This window comes from Glycine soja, chromosome 12 (assembly GCF_004193775.1).
Source record: "Glycine soja cultivar W05 chromosome 12, ASM419377v2, whole genome shotgun sequence".
In the NCBI taxonomy this organism is placed as follows: domain Eukaryota; kingdom Viridiplantae; phylum Streptophyta; class Magnoliopsida; order Fabales; family Fabaceae; genus Glycine; species Glycine soja.
In genome coordinates this window covers 41,863,935-41,885,150 of record NC_041013.1, presented here as the reverse complement: position 1 = coordinate 41,885,150, position 21,216 = coordinate 41,863,935, and the positions used below count along the sequence as shown (strand labels likewise).

The 21,216-nt window shown below is 32.3% G+C and overlaps 5 protein-coding genes across 6 annotated transcripts; 4 read left to right on the top strand and 1 right to left on the bottom strand.

The window, feature by feature from the left end:
• Positions 1-1,984: 1,984 nt before the first annotated feature.
• On the top strand, positions 1,985-8,473 carry LOC114380535 (kinesin-like protein KIN-14N). Its single transcript, XM_028339638.1, has 17 exons — positions 1,985-2,309; positions 2,467-2,719; positions 2,957-3,101; positions 3,184-3,293; positions 3,416-3,535; positions 3,658-3,840; positions 5,070-5,279; positions 5,364-5,438; positions 5,526-5,672; positions 5,751-5,889; positions 5,999-6,108; positions 6,314-6,475; positions 6,562-6,785; positions 7,113-7,194; positions 7,293-7,397; positions 7,484-7,588; positions 8,067-8,473. The coding sequence occupies exons 2-17, from the start codon at positions 2,528-2,530 to the stop codon at positions 8,244-8,246; spliced, it is 2,289 nt and encodes a 762-aa protein (XP_028195439.1). The 5' UTR covers positions 1,985-2,309; positions 2,467-2,527; the 3' UTR covers positions 8,247-8,473.
• A 687-nt stretch (positions 8,474-9,160) lies between these two features.
• LOC114379074 (photosynthetic NDH subunit of lumenal location 3, chloroplastic-like) lies at positions 9,161-10,957 on the bottom strand. Its single transcript, XM_028337630.1, has 3 exons — positions 10,570-10,957; positions 9,716-10,002; positions 9,161-9,622 (listed from the first exon to the last, which is right to left on the bottom strand). Exons 1-3 carry the CDS (start codon positions 10,916-10,918, stop codon positions 9,506-9,508), a joined length of 753 nt encoding a protein of 250 aa, XP_028193431.1. The 5' UTR covers positions 10,919-10,957; the 3' UTR covers positions 9,161-9,505.
• Positions 10,958-13,731: 2,774 nt separating this feature from the next.
• Positions 13,732-15,323, top strand: LOC114379309 (thioredoxin-like protein CXXS1). Its single transcript, XM_028337949.1, has 3 exons — positions 13,732-13,944; positions 14,072-14,194; positions 14,933-15,323. Exons 1-3 carry the CDS (start codon positions 13,843-13,845, stop codon positions 15,086-15,088), a joined length of 381 nt encoding a protein of 126 aa, XP_028193750.1. The 5' UTR covers positions 13,732-13,842; the 3' UTR covers positions 15,089-15,323.
• A 1,733-nt stretch (positions 15,324-17,056) lies between these two features.
• On the top strand, positions 17,057-19,466 carry LOC114377938 (transcription factor ILR3-like). The gene is made up of 5 exons (XM_028336417.1): positions 17,057-17,380; positions 17,497-17,559; positions 18,278-18,355; positions 18,464-18,626; positions 18,887-19,466. Exons 1-5 carry the CDS (start codon positions 17,250-17,252, stop codon positions 19,151-19,153), a joined length of 702 nt encoding a protein of 233 aa, XP_028192218.1. The 5' UTR covers positions 17,057-17,249; the 3' UTR covers positions 19,154-19,466.
• Positions 19,467-19,824: 358 nt separating this feature from the next.
• LOC114377937 lies at positions 19,825-21,214 on the top strand. 2 transcript variants are annotated; one of them, XM_028336416.1, is made up of 2 exons: positions 19,825-19,973; positions 20,016-21,214. In XM_028336416.1, exons 1-2 carry the CDS (start codon positions 19,904-19,906, stop codon positions 20,921-20,923), a joined length of 978 nt encoding a protein of 325 aa, XP_028192217.1. In that variant the 5' UTR covers positions 19,825-19,903; the 3' UTR covers positions 20,924-21,214. The 2 variants fall into 2 exon arrangements, with proteins under 2 accessions (XP_028192217.1, XP_028192216.1); XM_028336415.1 differs by having other exon boundaries at positions 19,826-21,214.
• Positions 21,215-21,216: the final 2 nt, after the last annotated feature.

Here is a 21,216-nt window from a genome sequence, read left to right as displayed (position 1 = left end):
GCTACAGCAGTGGAATGAATTAATAAGGGTAATTAATTTATTCCTTTTTTATTTTATTATTTGAAGAACATTGAAGTGGACTTCTTTTATTTGTGTCACTAATCTAGGTTTGTTGCCCCTCAGATTTGGGAATAAAATTAATTTTGGGATCTAACAAATTTACTATCAAGAAAATGTTTCTTTGTCCCTAATCATATGGTACAGCAACATGTTTTTCTGTTGTTTATGACTGTAAGTTTTGTTTAGATGTTAAGAAAAAATATAGGGAAAAAAAAGAAAAAGTACTTTTTATTATTTGGATGAAAGAAAAATGTGCACAACATAATAAACACTTTTTTGTTTGATAAAAAATGATGAGAAGAAATATCTTTTATATGTTGAGTAATTTTTATAACTTTTTAATGTAATGATAAATAAGTTCAAACAAACTTTTTTCTCATAGGAGGAAAAAGATTCAGTTAATTAGTTTCATCAATTTTTTGGATTTTTATTCTTCGTCGATCTTTTTTTTAATCCCAACGATGCGTAATAATGTTTCTCACTCAAAAATTTACTCGGAACTTTATTCTGAATGATTAATATTACATTATTGCTAGCTTTCAAACAATCACAGCCAACTAAATATTAAAATAACAAGAGGTATTGTATTATTATTTATTACATAGTGTTGACGGCATATTCTTTTATTATTAGATAGATTTATATGTTTATTAAAACATCTGGGCTGTTGTTTTTTAATGATATATAGAATTTCACTCAATAAAAAATAATTTTGTGTTAAAACGATTATATCAAAATATTTTTTTGTTCGATGAAAGATTAGTCAAAAGATAAGTTACTACTATTTTTGAACTCACTCAACTCAGCATTTCATAATTCTTTCATATGCAAATAAGCACGATGGAAGAATTTCGTATATCTCAAGGTAAATATAGTGCTACCAAACCATCATTGTCTTGCAAATTTTTTCACCCATGTCCATTACACATCCTTTTCAATTTTGTTGAAGTCTTGATCAACAGGTATTTAATAATTTTCAATCTAATCCTCATTATAAAAATACAACAAAGGCAATACGCATACATACAACTTTTTTATCCTCTAAATGGTTTTATAGTGATTAAAAAATGATTGATTGATTAATTGACACTAATCAAAAAAATATTTGGTACACATTACAATATTCATTTTCCTTATTTTTATAAATTCATATAAAAATAATGCATCCATTTAGAGTAACGTCAATCAAATATTTTGTTCTGCTTTGCCTAATTTTATAAAAAATTATTTCAAATATTAACAAAGATTAACTTCTTGTATAAACATAAACAATAATATTAAACGTGATTATCAAGATTATTTTTTTTCATTAGTATTAGTCTTATTTACTTGAATAAATATTGTTTCTCATAATATATATATACATATATATATATATATATATATATATATATATATATATATATATATATATATATATATATATATATATATGAAAAAAATTATAAACATCAAAAATATATCTGATAAAAAAAATTATGTATTGGTAATATAAAATGATTATTCACATATATATATAAATATATAGATATAATTTATCATGTATCATAAATTTATTGAGTTTTATAATAATTATTTTAAAAGTCATATAAATATTGATTTATAATTAAATAATTATGTAAAATTATTTTATGTTATAATATGAGTGTATAATTATTAAATTCCATATTTTTTATATTAAAAAAATAAATATTTTCTTAAAAAAACATTTCTTAGGGATAATAAATGAATTGCATGGAAGAACGAATCTTACACGTGATAGCCAGCAGCTGATTTTTAAAAGTTCAAAAATAACAGGCAGTAAAAATCTAAACTAAGTCCGGACTGACAAACAGTACCAAACACAACACAAACACAGATCTACAATCCATGGAAGTGAAGTCCACTTATCAACACAACAAAAAGATAACATTAATAACAATTAACAAACCCTTTTCTCTATTTTCACTTCTTTTCTTTTCTTCTTTTTAAGGATCCACCCCTTCTCTCTTTATGCTCTTTCTTTGTGTATGTATGTGTGTGGATCATCACCAATCTCTTCTTGCTAAAGCAACTTCCTTTCATCTCTTCTTCTTAGCTTTCAACACAATCCATGACCCCACAACATTAGTCTCTCTCTTTCTCTTTCTCTCTCTATATCTCTTTAGTGCAGTTAGTAGAGTGGTGAGCTTCAAAATGGAGACCATGAACTAGAACTTGTCTCAAACCATCACTCACACTCATACCTTCAACCCCTTCAAGGTTCAAAGGTACCATCTTTTCCCATCCCCATGATTTGTTTTTTTCCCTTTTCACCTCAGTTTCAGTCACGGGTGGTTGTTGTTTTTTTTGTTTCCCTTCACATTTGTTCGGTGCAAGTGAAGTGTCACGGTTGAAAAAGTGATCTTTTTGCTGTGGTTTTCCTAGTTTGTGGGTGATGAGCTCCTCATAGACAAAGACTAACAAGCTGGGGCAGAGAGAAGAAGAGATGGTGGGAACTCCAATTAACGGAAGAACAAGGCTATCTTTTGGTGCTGTTAATGGTGGCCATGATCTTGGCCCCAGTAGTGCTCCACCAAGCAATGCTGGCTCAGATTATGGCATTATAGAGTTCACAAGAGAGGATGTGGAGGCCTTGCTGAATGAAAAGGCCAAAAGGAAGGACAGATTTAATTACAAGGTTAGTTGGAGAATTTCTCTTAATGGTGATTTTGAGTTTGTATGATATGTATTGTATTTCTTGGTTACTACTTGTTTTGGCTATTTATGTTTGAGATCCAAGGGATGTCAAGTTCTATGTGCAACATTTTGGTCCTTAATTAGTTTATACATATATGTATAGAACATAGTGGTGTTTGAATTACTGTTTGGTTAGTTGCCATTGTCTTTTTGTTAACATCAGATTTTGTTTTTTTAGGAAAGATGTGAAAACATGATGGACTATATAAAAAGGCTGAAGGTTTGTATCAGGTGGTTCCAAGACCTTGAGATTAGCTACTCACTAGAGCAAGAAAAGTTGAAGAGTTCATTGGAATTGGCCCAGCAAAAATGCACGGAAATAGGTTGAGATTTTTCTTTGTTTCTTTTTTCGGAAAGTCCTCATCGAGTTTGGGGACTAAGGCGGTTAGATTCATTTGATTGCAGAGCTGCTGCTAAAAATCAAGGAAGAAGAGCTAAATTCAATTATTGTGGAAATGAGAAGGAATTGCACTTCTTTACAAGAGAAATTGGTGAAGGAAGAATCCGAAAAAACAGTAAGTGAGATTTTCAAGTCAAGTTAGTGGAATTTCAAGGGTGATTTTTCGGTGCATAATGCAAGGGAAAGGTTAATACTTGATAATAAAGATATACTTCTTATTATCTTTGAAAACACTAGGCAGCAGCAGAATCTCTTCTTAAAGAGAGAGAAGCTAGGCTTAACTTTGAGAGGTCACAGAGTACACTGCAGGAGGATCTTGGACGAGCACAACGAGAGCTCCAAAGTGCAAATCAGAAGGTTTAATAACAGCACAGTCTCATGCTCTGAATTCAATATTTTTTATACTTCTTATCTGATGCTGTTAGTTGTGTCAGGAATTATTCTTATAATTAAATGTCTACATCAATGGATTTTTGCAGATATCATCTCTCAATGACATGTATAAGCGGTTACAGGATTACATAACAAGCTTGCAGCAGTACAATGGAAAACTGCATTCAGAGCTTTCTACAGTTGAAAATGAACTTAAGCGTGTAGAGAAAGAGAAAGCTACTGTACTGGAGTCCCTTACCATGTTAAAGGGTCAGCTTACTTTGTCTATGGTAAGTTTGCTCCTCTGTAGTGTGAACTGTTTCAATTCAGATTCAAGTAGTCACTGAGTAAGAGAGAAAGAAATACTTGGAATCTTTGTAGATACCTACTACTGTTATAAGCATAGGAATGTGTTTAGTGCAATTTTTTTTAATGAGGATAGATGATTAGAAAGAATCTTATGACTAATTTAATCTTGATTTTGGCTAATGGGGATGTTTAGATGAAGATGATAATTCTGGAATGCATTGGATGCAGTAGATTTTTGTAAAATGTTTTTAATGACTTGACTATGTCTTCATTCTAGGCCTAGATTTTCCTTTCCTCTTTGTACGTTACTATCTCACAAAGGGTTGATCTTATTGTACACAACCTCAACTCTAGGGGTTTTACTTAAAAATCAAAACGATGCTTAGTTCTTGAGCTATCCACATAAGGATAAGATGTATTTTTGGTTTGGTTTAGGATGAGTGAGTTGAAGTACACTCTCAAGGAAAATGTTTACTGTTAAACTAATAGCCATGGTTCTTCTGATGATAAATTTACAGGGGGAGTTTCTTCCCCCTAAAGCATTAATAAATTACTAGGTAGTTGGAATCTTCACAATTTTCTTTTAATCTTTTAAAGTAAAAGAATGTTGTATCTTTTTTAATATTTCAAAAGGTTCCAAGTCCCACATTGGGTGGTTTATCCTATCGTCAAGGGTATATATAAAAGTGGGTTTGCAGGTAATTCCTTGAGAATGGCGTTGGGTTAAACAACAAAGAACACAGAAAAAATGGTTTACCTTTCTATTATATATCTGCTTAACTCTAATGATAATATTGACACGAAACCATTTGATATTATGTATATCTGCAGAAGTGTGTGATGCATGTTTCTTTTTTTTTCTTCTTCTTTTTCTTTAATTGTAGTGCCTCCAAAGATCACATAACAGTCCTTAGTGGGAAGAACTCCAGAATTGAAAGAGTTTATATCTTGGCAAGTTTGGTAGATCTATTGAAAAAATTGTAGTTTTGTATACCCTTGTTGAATTTATTTTTTGATTCAAAAAGTTGTAGAGTTTCTAGAGCTGATGTGATATGCATTTACTTTTCTTCTGTGGGTGTGTGTGTGTTTTATAAATTTTAACCATAATGCAATACCTATATGTTATTACTACCCTTCTTGAGATTCAAGAAATCCATTCTTCTTAACATGCTACCAGTATCTTACATAGTTTAATTGGTTGTTTTATTAGGCTTCTCAAGAAGAGGCCACGAAACAGAAGGATGCCTTGGCTAGTGAAGTTACATCTCTCCGAGTAGAGTTGCAACATGCGAGGGATGATCGAGACCACCAATTATCTCAAGCGCAAACTTTAACATCTGAATTAGAGAAATCTAAAGATTCTACAGAAAAGTCCTGCTCTGAACTGAACAAATTGACTTTAAGAACAAATGAACTTGAGGTGGGTTTATATCCTGTTTCTTTTCTGTAAATGCCACAGTCTCTTGTATTACTGTACAAATGAGATTATGACTTTCCTGCACAGGCAAAATGTGCTTTGCAAGATGAGCGGATAAAGGTACTACAAGAGCAGCTAACTACTGCTGAGGAGAAACTTCAGGTAACGAATGAGGTGTAAACTTAGAAGAAAAGGAAGTCTCATTGAACTTGTGATATGACACATTGGTTTTTTTTTATTCCTTATCAGGTTTGTGACATATCTGCAAGTGAGACAAGAATAGAATATGAAGGGCAACAAAAACTTGTACACGAGTTGCAAAGACGTTTGGCAGATGCAGAAAATAAAGTTATAGAAGGGGAGAAGCTGAGGAAAGAATTGCACAATAACATTTTGGTAATTCCCTGAGCCAAAGTTTGCTGATGATAAAAAAATAAGATAAAATCCACACCATACTAATCTCCATTTTAACAGGAACTAAAAGGGAACATCCGCGTGTTCTGTAGAGTGCGGCCTTTGTTACCTGATGAAGGTTCTAGCACAGAAGGAAAGATTATATCTTATCCCACATCGATGGAAGCTTCTGGACGGGGCATTGAATTGACACAAAATGGTATATCTCATGATACAGACCTTGAAGTTGTAGTTTTTCTAATTGATATATGTTTGTTATAGTTTATTATTTAACTATGTTGTAACTCATGTTGCTATTGTTGTTTTAGGCCAAAAACATTCTTTCACATATGATAAAGTTTTTGCACCTGATGCATCACAAGAAGAAGTTTTTATCGAAATTTCACAGCTTGTGCAAAGTGCTCTTGATGGTTATAAGGTAATCTCTTGATGGTTATATCATTTCAAATTATATTATATGCTTACTATTGCATAACTGCAAGCAACAGAATGATTTCTAGTCAGATATAGAACACAAAATCTAAAGGGCTTTTGATTTATAATATGCATGTTTTACTAACTTTTGTGCATAAATTTTTAACATCAAGGATCCTATGGAATATGATAGACATTTTCTCTTCCAGGTTTGCATTTTTGCATATGGTCAGACAGGGTCAGGGAAAACCTATACAATGATGGGAAGGCCTGGACATCCAGAAGAAAAGGGCTTGATTCCTCGTTCACTTGAACAAATATTTCAAACAAAACAATCTCAGCAACCCCAAGGCTGGAAATATGAAATGCAGGTGATATAGAGTATTTCCTTCTTTTTTTCACACATGATTGCAATGTTTATAAATTTTAAGGATGATTCGTTCATAAAATTTAACAGGTGTCAATGTTGGAAATATACAATGAAACCATTCGTGATCTGTTATCTACAAATAAGTCATCATCAGAAGGAACACCAACACGAGTGGAAAATGGTACTCCCGGGAAGCAATACACAATCAAACATGATGCCAACGGAAATACACATGTTTCTGATCTCACAGTAGTGGATGTTCAGAGTGTAAAAGAGGTTGCATTTCTTTTAAATCAAGCTGCAAATAGCAGGTAATTAGTTCATAAGGTTCCTTTATAGGCTTTCTAGTGCTTAATTCTATGTGGCTGTGTCTACTACCTCATTAAGACACAATGAAGGAACTTGCAATTTTATGGCTAGATTATATTGCACTTCCTAGTTCTTAATGTATTCATGGTATCTTTTTTTTTTTACTTATACATAGGATCTCAAGATGAATTGACTGCTAAGTTTGGAAGAATAAAATTTGACATAGTTCTAGTGCAATAAAATATTTTGATTTATTTACTTCTAGAAGGTAAAATCCTTTGCCTTTGGAGGTTAAATTTAACTATATTTGCTTTTTTTTTTCCTTTTAGATCTGTGGGAAAAACTCAGATGAATGAACAATCTTCTAGAAGTCATTTTGTATTCACTCTTCGATTATATGGTGTAAATGAGGTATGGTTGTTTCTCCTCTGACAGTAATTGAACCATGTTTCATACACTCAATAGCAATCTAACAAGCATTCAAATTGCAACCAATCTTGTTCTGCTAGAGCACTGACCAACAAGCACAAGGTATTCTAAATCTCATTGATCTTGCTGGGAGTGAGCGTCTTTCAAGGAGCGGGTCAACTGGGGACCGATTGAAAGAAACCCAAGTATGTAAAACCCTGATGTTTCTTATTTCACATAGTTATGCTTATTTGAGTTCTATTAATCTAAACTTTCTTTCATTTGAAATTAGGCAATAAATAAAAGTCTGTCATCATTAAGTGATGTTATATTTGCCTTGGCCAAGAAGGAGGATCATATCCCATTCAGGAACTCAAAGCTTACATACCTTCTTCAGGTGATTATATTTTGTTCATATTTTTAAACATTCTTTATTATTTAGTTATTCACTATATTAAACTCATAATAATGCCAGAATTTTCTTACCTTGCACAATCATAACAACTAAACAAAACTAGTGTTTTATCCTATACTATCTAAAGCCATTTATTTGAATGCACAAGAGGGATTTCTATGCTATACATTGTTAGTATCCCTTTGTTGTAATTTACATATAAGAAAATGTATCATAACTAAATTATATTAGATGGGCAATCAGTTGACCAAGAGGTCTAGCTCAGTTAGTTAAGCAATGTGCATGAGTTGTTGGAAACCTCCTGATACCTAAACAAAAATAGAGCAGTCACTTGATTGTTAAACAAAAATAGCAATGCAGCAGATTTGACAATTTTACTATATTAATTGCATCTTTGTTGCTATCTTGTAATCATTTGAGGTGATCTAATTTGTGTTCTTGAATACAATGCTGAACACAGCCTTGTCTAGGTGGTGACTCAAAGACATTAATGTTTGTGAACATCTCTCCTGACCAAGCTTCAGCTGGAGAGTCACTATGCTCACTACGGTTTGCGTCAAGAGTCAATGCTTGTGAAATTGGGACACCTCGCTGTCACACCAGTGGACGCCCTGTAGAATCTCGCTTGACCTATTTCTAATCTTTCCACACATGAATATGGTTATATTGTTTAACCTATTTGTGTCATCTCTACTACAACCAAAATAACTCCAATTCTAACATCATGCGTATAGATTGTAATGTATAGTAAACAAGTTACCAAGTATGCATTAGTTTTAAAAAATATCTCCCATTATTATAGTTCCATTTACAATTCTGCTCCATGTTATTTTCATAATTTTATATTATTCTACTTTATTATCAGTAGACATATTTGCCATTCTCACAGAATATTTAATTTTGTCAAACGTGTAAGAATCACAGTGATAGTCATTATTATCCCGATAATGTTTTTACAAATCTGACGTACTAAAACAACCCTCGAAATTGTCAACATGTTCTACCGTTGAGATAACCATGTGCTTTTATATATATATATATATATATATATATATATATATATATATATATATATATATATATATATATATATATCAAAGCATTGGAATGCTGTATAATTTCAAGCAATCCGAATTCAATCTGTGTGAAATTCAATCTGTCAATTAAGCTGTACCTTGTGGAAAGAGACTATATATTTTGGTTATCCATTAGTTTCATTTTGAATACATCCCTTTGCAAAAAAAAAAATAATAATTAATACATTGATAACCAATTTAAATAGTAGTGTAACAGCGTGTTTGAGCAGACGTTTTAAACGCGCGTATCCCATGATTTTCAGCTCAAAATGGAGTGTTGATGCAAAAACTAAAAGTTGTCTGCTTTTGGAAATTCATGTTAATTTGAGTTCATAATCGTTTTCAAGCACACACTAAGTATAAATGACCCTTAAAATAATTATTATAGAAATTTGGTTTTCAATAATGTAGTAATATGCAATTAGTTGAGAGTGTAAATTAAATTTAAGACTATTATAATATTTTCCAAAGTCAAATTTGTGGAACTACTACCAAACCGGTCCAAACTCCTGAGCATGTGCATGCATAGGGATGTCAGCATAGCAGCTTTTTGCTTCTTAGAGGATTTGGATATGCCAGTTCTTAGGCATGAAACATTTTCGCCAGGGTGGTGGTACATATCCTGATATCCATCAATAATTGAAAATATAATAATTGGCACTATCATACACATCTGCAATTTTGCTGAAACTCACCTATTAAATAACACTTTCCTATATTCTTGATGGTACCCTTCTCTTGGACTTGGAATCAGCATGGTATACCAAAAAAGTAAAATTGATTTTTATAAGAGAAATAATAACACAACTTGATTAAGATAATGTCAAATTGATTTGTACATTATATCCATCTTGTCCATGACCTCTTTAAGCATAACTTCAGTTTCCTGATAGCATGATTTTGTTTCAGGTAGACTTTTCTTCCTTGAAGCTTCTTCAAGCTGTCATTGCAACACAAACTAAATTTGTCAATTAATCCAACAACCATTATAATATAACACACCATTTTGAAGGGAGAGAAAAAAGAGTATTACCCTTTCAAAATTATCAAACAATTTGTTAGCCATATCAGTTAGTTGCTGCTTATCATCCACTGGAATGGCAGAGATAACCTTGTCAAAATCATAGTACATGAATGTGGACTTGAGTCTTAGGTACTTCCTCACATAGTTGAGTGTGTCTTCTGCTATCAGATCCGCCATTGCCAGAAGATCAAAGGCATATTTCTTTATCCTAAACACACTTCCTTTCACTCCAATGTTTGCTATGTAAAGCCCCCTCTTAAGAAAAGAACGTGTTCCCGTTTTCTCATTTGCAATATCTAACCAAATAATCAAACATTCACATCAAAAGATATAAAATACCCTATTTGGCTCAACTAAAAGCCCAGTATATAAAAATTAAAGTTTTTATACATTGCCAATGTAACAATTTTTATATTATTAATTAATCAGAAGTCATGCTAAGAATAACTTCTAATGTAATTATTGTTAAAATCAATAAAATTTGCAGTATAAAAATCTTTTACACTATATATATATATACTCAAAGGTATATTACACTTTAGACAATAAAATACAGTAATAACCATTAACTAAAAACTCTGATTGAAATATGTGAGTGCAGTAAATTATTGAAATTTGAATTGTTAATTTGTTAATCAGTAGTTATTGTATACAAGATGCGCATTTTAGAGAACCAAGTCCAAAAATACTATTATTCATAATCCAAGTGAGGAGTGAAACAACAATAAAGTATGAGAATGAGAGATACAAATTTCAACTCATTTTATCTGCCATGTAACTGTATGAGTATATATGTTTGTGCATACAAGAGCTACTTACTAATACTTTGTTCATTTGTGTAAACTAGTTACAAGAAAGCTTACTGTTAGTGACAGTTGGTCCAGGGAGAGGATGATCCTCATACCAGAAACCATTATCTTTAGCCAATGAAACCTTGTCATTGAATTGCCAAGTAAGCACTACAGTGGCAAGGCCTAATGCTGCTGCTCTTCTTGTGGCCTGAACTTGACACTCTGATGCTTCCTTTTGTGCTTTGCTTCCAAGAAATCCAATCACTTGTCCTCTCTTTGTTATGCTTTTGTGTGCATTTGGAAGGTGGCATGTGATGGGAATTAAGGTTTTGGAGACTGCTCCATGCAAGTTTGTCACAGGAGCCATGATGGTGGTGAAGGAACTCATATGTGTGAGGTCTGAGAATGAAAGATGGTTCATCAAAGTTTGGAAATAAAATAAAATAAAAAATTTGTGTCATATCCGTTGGGAAAAAGTGCTATCCACTGAGTGCCAATAAAATGTTTATCCCCTTCAAGGATGGTATGGTAATTTCACTTTATGTGGTTGTATGGGCTTGCTGGGCCTGGGATGTTGTTGTGACTCTGTGGCCCGAGCCTATCTTTTATGGGCCACACCTCTTAACCGGGGCAAATGGGGGCTCTCATTTGTTTGACTGAATTATGAACAATTCTAATTTATTTGTCTTACTTCTTCGACGTGATGAAAGTAAAATATAAGGTTTTCAACTTGTTGGAAGAAAATTTTATTTGAGCAAGAGTTTCAGATCGACGAAATGTTATTTATACTGATTTTTTAGATTATAATTACAGCTTGTAAAATTGGATTTGTTATTGTATTGAGATTTATTAATTTGTTAACATTTTAACTCTTCCTTTATGAGTCTTACAAAAAGGAATAATAAGAAAATGAAAGTGCTTTAAAATATTAATTAGTTTTAATTACTTATATTTTATTATATATGACATGTCAGTCTAAGGATAAAATAACTAAAACTTAAACTTTAAGTCAACCAACAAAAAATAAAAATTATTAATTTTTATAAAGCAATTGTTAAAAAAAATCACATATATTGGTGTAAAAAAAACCTAATGTATAACACTTTTATTTAAAGAAACAAAATCTCTTAAAGTTTGTTTTAAACCTTATTTACTGCTGAACCATCCAGGACTTGAGAAAATATCTGGTTTGTTTAGGATTTTTTTATTTATGCTTTTAATACTCATACCATGAAAATGTAGAATGTTTTTCTTATATGTTTTTGTTCTAATAATTAAAAATTTCTATTTTTGAAATTTTAAGAAAGACTTAATAATTTTTTTTATGAAACAAATTAAACATGGTTCTTGAGATTCTTTTAATTTAATACTATTTTTAACGAAGTTTCTGTTCACATGGCTCAATGCAAATTTGGTAACAACTGAGATTTTAAAAATAATATTATTCTTTAAGAAAACCCTTACAAAAATTTATAAAAGATTACCTTTTTCAAAAGTAATATTATAGCTTTAAGTTACCTAAAAAATAATAGTAGCCTTAACTTAAAAATGCTTTATTCAAACAAAGTATCCAGAAACACGTGATCGCGGGTTACCAACGCTGGCTTCAGTGTCCTTGCAAATTTCAACAGGTAGGGACAAAAATTACTTTAGTATTTAAGTTTTTATTACAATATTTAAAAAGTGTTGCCAAGCATTTATGGTGTGTTAATCATGTTTAACTAACTTGTAAACACATTGTGGAATAAATAACTAAAGGATAATTGAACAATTGGCTCTAATTAAATAGGTTAAGTTACCTCATCATCTTCTAGTGTTTGATAAGGTTGATATGATACCCATTTATTAGTTTTCATATAATAGAGCCAGATAAAAAATTTAGACTTTGAGAACAAGGATGGCCTGCATATCACAAACCCTAGTTTCGTTTACATATGTGCCAATATAAAATGGGCAACTTGTCTTTCACCTGATATGGTTAACAATGATAAATGAGGAGATTTTGTATATATTCGCTGTGAAAATGACATGATGAGAACTATCTCAAATTGCAAGTTCCCCAGATGAATGAGAAGCCACAATATTTATGATTTTTGTTGGCTATTTCTACCCAAAAACATATCCAAATAGTGAAAAACTTGATTCCCTTGCTTAATATGCAATTTGGCTAGTTTCAGCTGGTTCTTGAAGATTTTTTTTATCATTCCCCACACAAACAAAAACCTTTCTCTACGAAATTATTAGAATTTCCTAAATACATTAATTATCACAATAATATAACCTATATTTTTGCAATGACCATTGTTAAGTGAACCAAAAAAAAAGGGGGTGGTCCACCCTCCCCAACTGAAAAATATTTGGATGTTTATAATATTATTAGAATATTGTTAACAAGTATCTTACGGTTAAGAAATTATTCCATTTGTCTCATTATTATTATTATAGTCATAAATTGTTTTACACAAAAAATAATAAATAGATGAAATATAATAATTTTATAAATTTAATCTTATAATCACTAATTTAATTTTAGTTTTTATTCTCATATCATTAATATTATAAGAGATATGAATGAAAAATATAATTAATATTACATTAAAATCTAAAAGAATAATTATTTTAGGATAAATTTTGTCTTTCTTAAACAACGAATTATTATGAGACGGAATAGGTAATAAATAAAAAATTACTAACTATCAATCCAAGAATGTATACTATAATATTTTTATATAATATTTTATTTTTAAATTTTAATTAGTGCCAGGACACCTGTTAGTATTCTTATTATTATTCAACGTGTTTTACTATTATTCCAGCGTTGTGGACCACGAATATATCTTACTTTAATTATAAATTTTTATGTTATGACTAAAATGATATACACTTTTTCTTACTCTATCAAATTACCAATTAAGAGTGTGTCCATCCTCCCAAACTTGGAGGCTGAGCCATAACTAGCATTGATTGTTTTTATACCACGAGGCATCAAGAAAAGCTGACAACTTAGGAAAAATGCCATTTACCTTAATTTGGAAATTTTCTCAATATTGATACTATTATTTACGTAGAAAATAAAAGTTGGACCTATGCTATATTTTAATTCATGCGTGAACCACATGACCATTGGATTGACTAATCTAGAGGCCCCAGCTAGACTATTTTTGTTGTATCCCGTATATATCAATCTAAAAAATGTCTTATTCAAAACAGAAAAAAAAAAAAGATAAGAAGAAAATGATAAATCAGCATTTTTTTTTGTGCAATCTTGTTCAAATAGTCACATTTTCTCCAAGAGCATTTTTGTATGTATAGACCCTTTTAAAGAAGCAGCAGAAGCAGAAAGAAATGGAGGAGAAAAAAGAGCTAAAAAAGTCTAAGGTTATCAAAATAGACTCTCAAAAATCATGGGAACACCACATCTCTCATGCCACCAATAAAAAGTACCCAGTGAGTCTCTTTTCTTTATATGAATTCATTTAGTTTAAAGCACTTTGGTTTCATATATTATTATAATTAGTTAGCTAAGGAATTCAAAGATAATTTATAAACTATGTTTTTTTGGTCCATTTTGCAGGTTGTGGTTCATTTCTCTGCTTTCTGGTGTGTGCCTTCTATAGTTATGAATCCTTTCTTTCAAGAATTAGCCTCCACCTATGAAGATGTTTTGTTTCTGACGTTGGATGTGGATGAGGTTAAGGTAATTTGATTCCCACACAGCACCACATAATTTATTTGTTAGAATTATGCTTGGTTTGGTGTTATTTTTTTTTTGGTTTGGTGTCATATATACCACATATCTGCAATTTTCAGTTCATCAATTTCTATGCCCTGCCTCTAATTTGCATAAATTGCTATCAAAAGGGAATCAATTAAAGGGTAAACACACAAATTCTTCTAAATTGTTTATTTTCAGATTCAAACCCCACTTTGAGCTCACATGATCCTCGTTTTATATAAACAATCATAGTATAATTAACTAAATCTTATCTCTAATGTAATCTTCAATAAGAATATTCATAAGGGGCTTTAATTTACACCAATGAAAGTATGAAACTACTATTAATTAATTATAATATTTCATAGTCGTGCCAATAATTTTGATCAATCTTCACGCAATATAGAACTGAATTTTTTAATTTACAAAAATAATTAATAAAACTTAATTACGTGTAAAAGAATAGTTAGTTAGAATCATAATAATTTTGAATCATATAATAATTTCTCTTTTTTTTTTCTTCAGATAATCTTTTATTCTTTGTCTAGTGCATTGTGAAATTTGCAAGTAGAGTATCCACTTCCTCATCTCCATTCTCTTTTTTATTCAAATTAAAGGAAAGGATTCTAAGCATAATTTATTGCTGAAAGTGGAATCCATATATGTTTTAACCCATTTTGTCTACTTCTATGTGCATTAATTATGTGGCCTTCAATTCAGGAAATTGCTTCCAAGATGGAAATCAAAGCCATGCCCACCTTTCTGTTACTGAGTGGAGGGACTCCCATGGACAAAATTGTGGGTGCAAATCCTGATGAAATAAGGAAAAGGATTGATCATTTTGTTAACTCAACTCATTCCTACAAATCTGTGTAAACCATGCACATGATGAACAAGGAGTTGGCCAAATCCTAGAACTGTTGTTCATTGTACTAGGAACCATTTCATATATGTTTTATATTCCAAAGTAATATTAATACTGGTTGAATTCTGTGCTTGTTTGTGTATGTTTGGTGAGCAAGGGAAAGTCACTGGAGTGTGAATGGTACTTTGTATTGAGTTTCATCATGATGACATTATTCTCTTATAATATTCTTTCTTGTTGTATCAATCAAGCGTATCACCTGATAGGACTGAAACTAATATTATTCCTAATATAATAAGCATTATTGCTTAAGCTTGCTTAAGCTTCACTCCTGCCTCGTATCCCTTCCCTTAAATCTTTAATCATATATATAAGAAAAAGGAACGAAATATTTAAAAAGTAATGATATTTTCACAACACCTTCTCATAACATCCTTTACAATAAGAAGAAAAAAGAAATAGGAAAATAAAATAAGATGAGATAATGTGAAAAGTAGAAAAAATTGTAAAATGTAACATCTGATTTTTGTTTTATCCAAACTAAATTAATTATCTTAAAAACGCTCTTTAACGAACTTATCTAAACAAAAATTAATTATGATTGTAATTTATTATATATAAATTAATTATTAAAATAATCTAATTTTTGCGATTATCTCAAATGCATTCTTATATTTAATTGTTTATCTATATTAGGGATGTGTTCTCGATGTACCAATTTAAAGAACAAAGATAATCAAAATCCGACATGAGAACAGTGACAGTATTTCAGGGCTTCACGTTCACACAGTTCGTACATACACAATGTAGTAATATGTACTGCTTAATGATGACTCATTATTTGTCGGCCTATTTTTCCCATGTGCAATCCATGCATAACAAAGTAGTTCCATAATCAATTGTGTTAAAAAAAATTATGCTTAATTAATAGTATTATGCGACCTGAAGTTCAATTTTAATTTTTAAATTAAGATTATTTAATATATCTCAAATTTGTTGTAAAATCTAAAATTTAGATTTAAAAAATAAGTGTTTTATGCATAAGAAAATAACTAAAATGACTAAATTATCTAGTTTTAAAAATGAAGAAATTTAATTAATTTAAAAAATTGAAAGGAAAAAGCTATACACAATCAATTTTACTAATATATTATACTACTAAATTTTAGAATAAAATAACCAAAACACAACTCTATTCACTTCAAATTTTATTTTATAGAATTTATTTTCTTCAAAATCAATTTTATTAGACTTTTAACTCTCAACTACATTAAAAAAAAAAACACACATTACGGAATAACAAAGTAAGGTGAAATTTATCTTGTGTAAGAGCAACTCTAACGGGAGTTTTTTTCCTGACAGGAGGAACAGTAGTAGCAACTTTGTAAAATTTCACTTTCCATTGGAGAGCAACTCAGCAGAGCTTACGAGAAAACAAAGTTTCCAACTGCAACACTAGTTCTCTCATTTTACACTGGGTCTATTTGCAAAATAAATTAATAAAAGTAAAAAGTAAATATTGTAGGGTCCATCTCACAAACTTTTGTGAGTTTTTTGGTTGGAGTAAAAACTTATTTTAAATTGTCTAAAGTAAGAAAATGTGAAATATTATTAAAAAAGTATAAGAGAAATTTTGAGGGGTTTGTTAGTTGGAGATGCTGTAAGAACATTTTAATGGGAGTTCTTGGCACAGGATATCATGCATCTCAAAATATGGAGATCCAACACTAGAGTAACGACTAGGATCTCCATTATTTCAATTTTAGCTATTAAATTTTAATTTTTTTATCTTTTAGTTATAAATTTGTAATGATTTCATTATTTGATGGAGTAAAATGGTATTTATCCTAAAATAAAAAAATACTAATGGTTAAACAATTTATTCCATTTCCTAGTGGGAAGTGGGAACTCGTAAGCATTGTTGTGATTGTGTGTGTCATAGCATTTTTAGTGGTGTGATTGGTTCATTAATATCTCTATTGTGGTCACATCCGACACTGTTGACACATAGCCATAGATTCCCATTTTGGCAGCCACTCTTTCTCTCTACCCTCCAACGTGCTCTCCTTCCAATCACACTCACAATAACAAACTAACCAATTCAAAGTTCACACACACACAGCTTGGGAAGAAAATCGAGAATTTTCCGAGAAAATCCGAAGAAGGCGGGCCATGGTTTCCCCGGAAAACAGCAATTGGCTGTTCGATTACCCGCTGATCGACGACGTTATTCCCGTCGGCGACGCCTCCTTTTCCGTCTCCGCCTCCGCCTTCTCCTGGCCCCCACCTCCCGCCAATGTCAGGTACCTACTCGTTCGTTCATTCCCCTAATTAGGGTATCTGTTTCAAATTTTCAATCTTAGTTCTGAACTGGTTCATGTTTAATAACTTGTGTTTTGCTTATACTATCTGTTTCCAGTGTTGAAATTGATGCTTCGCTTGGGGATTCTGATGGCCCCAAAGATACTGCTTTGAAGAAAAGGTGCACAGTTTTCCCCCCACGTTTTCTTTCTCGTTAATTTAATAAATTCAAATTTATAAAAGAAAAAAAAAAAAACACATAACCACCAAGTGCATGGATCAGTCTAGCTTAATGAGTCCAAGTTCGAGTACTTAGTATACAGTTGTGTTAATTACTTAGAAAAGCTTTTGTTGCTCATAGTAGTTGTATTCGGCTGGAGCAGAATAGTTTTTGGTAGAGGATACATAGGTCTAAAAGAAAAACACACATAATCCTCACTTGGCCTAGACTTTAGAGTTCAGATTATTTACTTTACCGATTTTTTTTTTTTAATTTTTTTCATAACTTTGAAGTAACAATTGAAGACTAGAAGGCAGGGTAGATTTTTCCAATAGTTTAAAAAGACATGCTATGCTAGTCATAGGTTTGTCATCGATTTAACTGACAGGTGTGGAGTAATATAATTCAGTGAAAATGGCAATTCAACAAAGTTTCTAAAATTATGATGGTGAGCACTGGCAGCATTTTAGCAGCATCAATAAACAGCTTGCCATGACAGATCCTATTGCATATATGATGTTATTTTGCTTAAGTATGATATTACATTTTTCTCCTGTTTTCTTTAGCCACTCTCCCTACATCTTCTTTCCCTGTCTAAAGGTTAAAGATTATTGGGTTTAATCCAGATGCTTGTTCTTGGATGAAGTTATACCATATCTCTTGTTTATTCCTGTTGCAGGGCTAGATGTGATTCAAGTACTGCTTCTAGCTCTAAAGCGTGTCGGGAGAAGTTGCGGAGGGATAGGCTTAATGACAAGTAAACTTCTGAATCATCCCCATCTTCCCTCTGTTCATAACTGCTCTCCTTGTGGGTTTGTGTAAATATGTTTTGGGGGCATGCATCTAATATGATTGACCTGCATAGATTTGTTGAATTGGGCTCCATCTTGGAGCCTGGAAGGCCTCCCAAAACAGACAAGGCTGCCATTCTGATTGATGCTGCCCGAATGGTAACACAGCTGCGGGATGAAGCCCTGAAGTTGAAAGACTCAAATACGAGTCTTCAAGAGAAGATTAAAGAGTTAAAGGTGAGGCCCCAATTTATATTCAATAATTTTCTTATTAAGATGGAAGGACTTGTTGAGAGGTATTTATTCTAGGTCACTTCATTTCCTTAAAAAAATTTGCCATAACAGTAGTGGGATAAGGCTTTGTTGAATTTTGTAGTCTACCTCACCTAATGGGATTAGACTTAGTTGCTATTGTTGTTGTAGTATATTACCATAGCTGTGAGGAAAACATCTTGTAAACCTTTTATAATGCTATTAAATTCCTATCTCCTATGCAGGCTGAGAAGAATGAACTTCGTGACGAGAAACAGAGGCTTAAGGCAGAGAAAGAGAAGTTGGAGATGCAGGTAAAATCAATGAATGCTCAACCTGCTTTCTTGCCACCCCCTCCTGCAATCCCTGCTGCATTTGCTCCACAAGGCCAAGCCCCCGGCAACAAGTTGATGCCTTTCATCAGGTACCCGGGAGTTGCCATGTGGCAATTTATGCCTCCGGCCACCATGGATACCTCACAGGATCATGTTCTCCGTCCACCAGTTGCCTAAGTTGGCATTGTACAATTGTTTGGGCTTCCATTTTGGCCCAAAAGTTGTATTCGTTTTCCCATAGCTTTTTAGTTATTATCTTCTAAGTGTTCCAAGTAACTGGATTCAGTGGTGGCTTTGACTGTATTTGGCTTCTGATACTATTATGAAGTATAATAGCTGGTATTTGCATGTAAATGTTAATAAGCTTGTCTGGCTGTCTTCGCAGCGGCTTTAATTGTTGTTACTGCTTTTGATATAACCCAAAGGCAGAACCAAAATAATAATAACAATAATAATAAAAGGTCAAGCACAGCAACTTGCCATTTTCGAATTTTGTTTATCCCATAAAGAAACAGTAGAAGCGTCAATGCTGATTTAGTTTTAAATTTGCTGCAGCCACATTTATTCTTGTAGGAGGAAAAAATGGAATAAATTCAGACTAGTGGGAGTTTCTCCGTTATAATAATGAATGTCAAACGAGATGCATGCGAATAAAGCAACGCGTTAAAGCTGAGATTTATTTTTTCAAGTGTATTGTAACTTAAACTCAATAAAATTTGAAGTTAAAATTGTATTTATTTACTTCACTGTAACTTCCCGTGGCAGTAGGTTTATAAGTTATTGCTATATTATCCTCCACCGCATGTTGAACTATTGTGTGGTTGTGAACAAACGGTGGATGTTAATATCTATCTTATCCAGATAGAGCTTTGTTGAAACTACTGTTTCATATCAGAACTATAACCTTGCTACTCTGTAAAACCTTAAATGGAATCTTCCTATCTCCACGCAACTCATTTCCAATCTATCCAAATTTGCAAGCTAACATCATGTCTACCTCCACACTCAAATGCTCAGATCACATCAATTCCATTTCCTACTACTCATTATCTGTACAACCACTGCAACAGCTTCATCATCCCTTTAAGTTTCACTGTTCCCCTCAAAGCATTATCCACTTCCATCCATTCCTCACTTTCTTCCCCTAAGCCACCTATCACAAAGGAGGATGCCATACTTCAGGCCAAAACATCCCTTTCAGCAACCTTAGAGAAGCCCCTAAACAATACCAAACTAATAGGCAAATTCAAGAAACTAAGGCAACCCAAGTTCCGGGTTGAAATTCCAGTCATTGATGACTCACCGGATTCACTGTCTCAACTTGCCCTTGATTTTTTTGGGGACATGCCCATCAAAAGAAAAGGTTCTCCCATCAAGATCTTAATCCTGTGGCCTGATGCTAGCTTGAAAGAATCTGCCACTATTGGCTTTCAGTCTCATTCAACTTTTGAACACATTGACATTCCTTCAGTGACCAAAACAGACCCCAGAATCTTGAATTCTGCGGATGTGGCGATATTTTTGGCGCCAGAGAGTTCCCAATTGGCACTGATAAGAAGAGTGAGTGATGCCTTTTATCCAAAGCCATTGGTTTTGTTCAACCCAAAATGGGCATTTGAGGAAGAGAGCAACTTTGGTGATCTGAGTGGCTTTGTGGATTCTTTTGAAGTGGTTTATTCTTTTATGGGATTGGAGGTGAGAGGGATCTTGAGCAAAAGAAAAGGGGTGATTTTTAAGTGTGTGAGAGATGGGGTTGTGAGTGGAGAAAGATGGAATGTTTTTGTAGAAGAAGGAGAAGAATTGAAGGTGGTTTCGTCATTCAAGGCCAGGCCAACTATTGTTGAAGTTGAGAATGTATTGTACAATCTGATGGCTATCAATTCTCCCATAACCAAGTCTGCAAAGTTCATCAAGGGATTGGTATCCAATGTGACAGGGAAAAAGTAAGTGGAGCTGAAGCATTGGTCTTTAAGATCTCTATTCACATGAATTGTACGTAGAACATGTTTGTGATTGTGAGCATGTCTTAGTGATTATAGGTGCAATACTATGACCATTGTGTGAAGCAAACATATAGTACCACTCACCAATTTTGAATGAGAGTTCAGATTACTTTTGAGGACTACGCCTTAAGTTATTGATAGTCTGCCTACAGCACACTTATGAAACATTTAATGTCATAAAATTGCAATATACCACTGTCGATTATGAATTACATGATAAGAAGCTTTTCTGTTAGC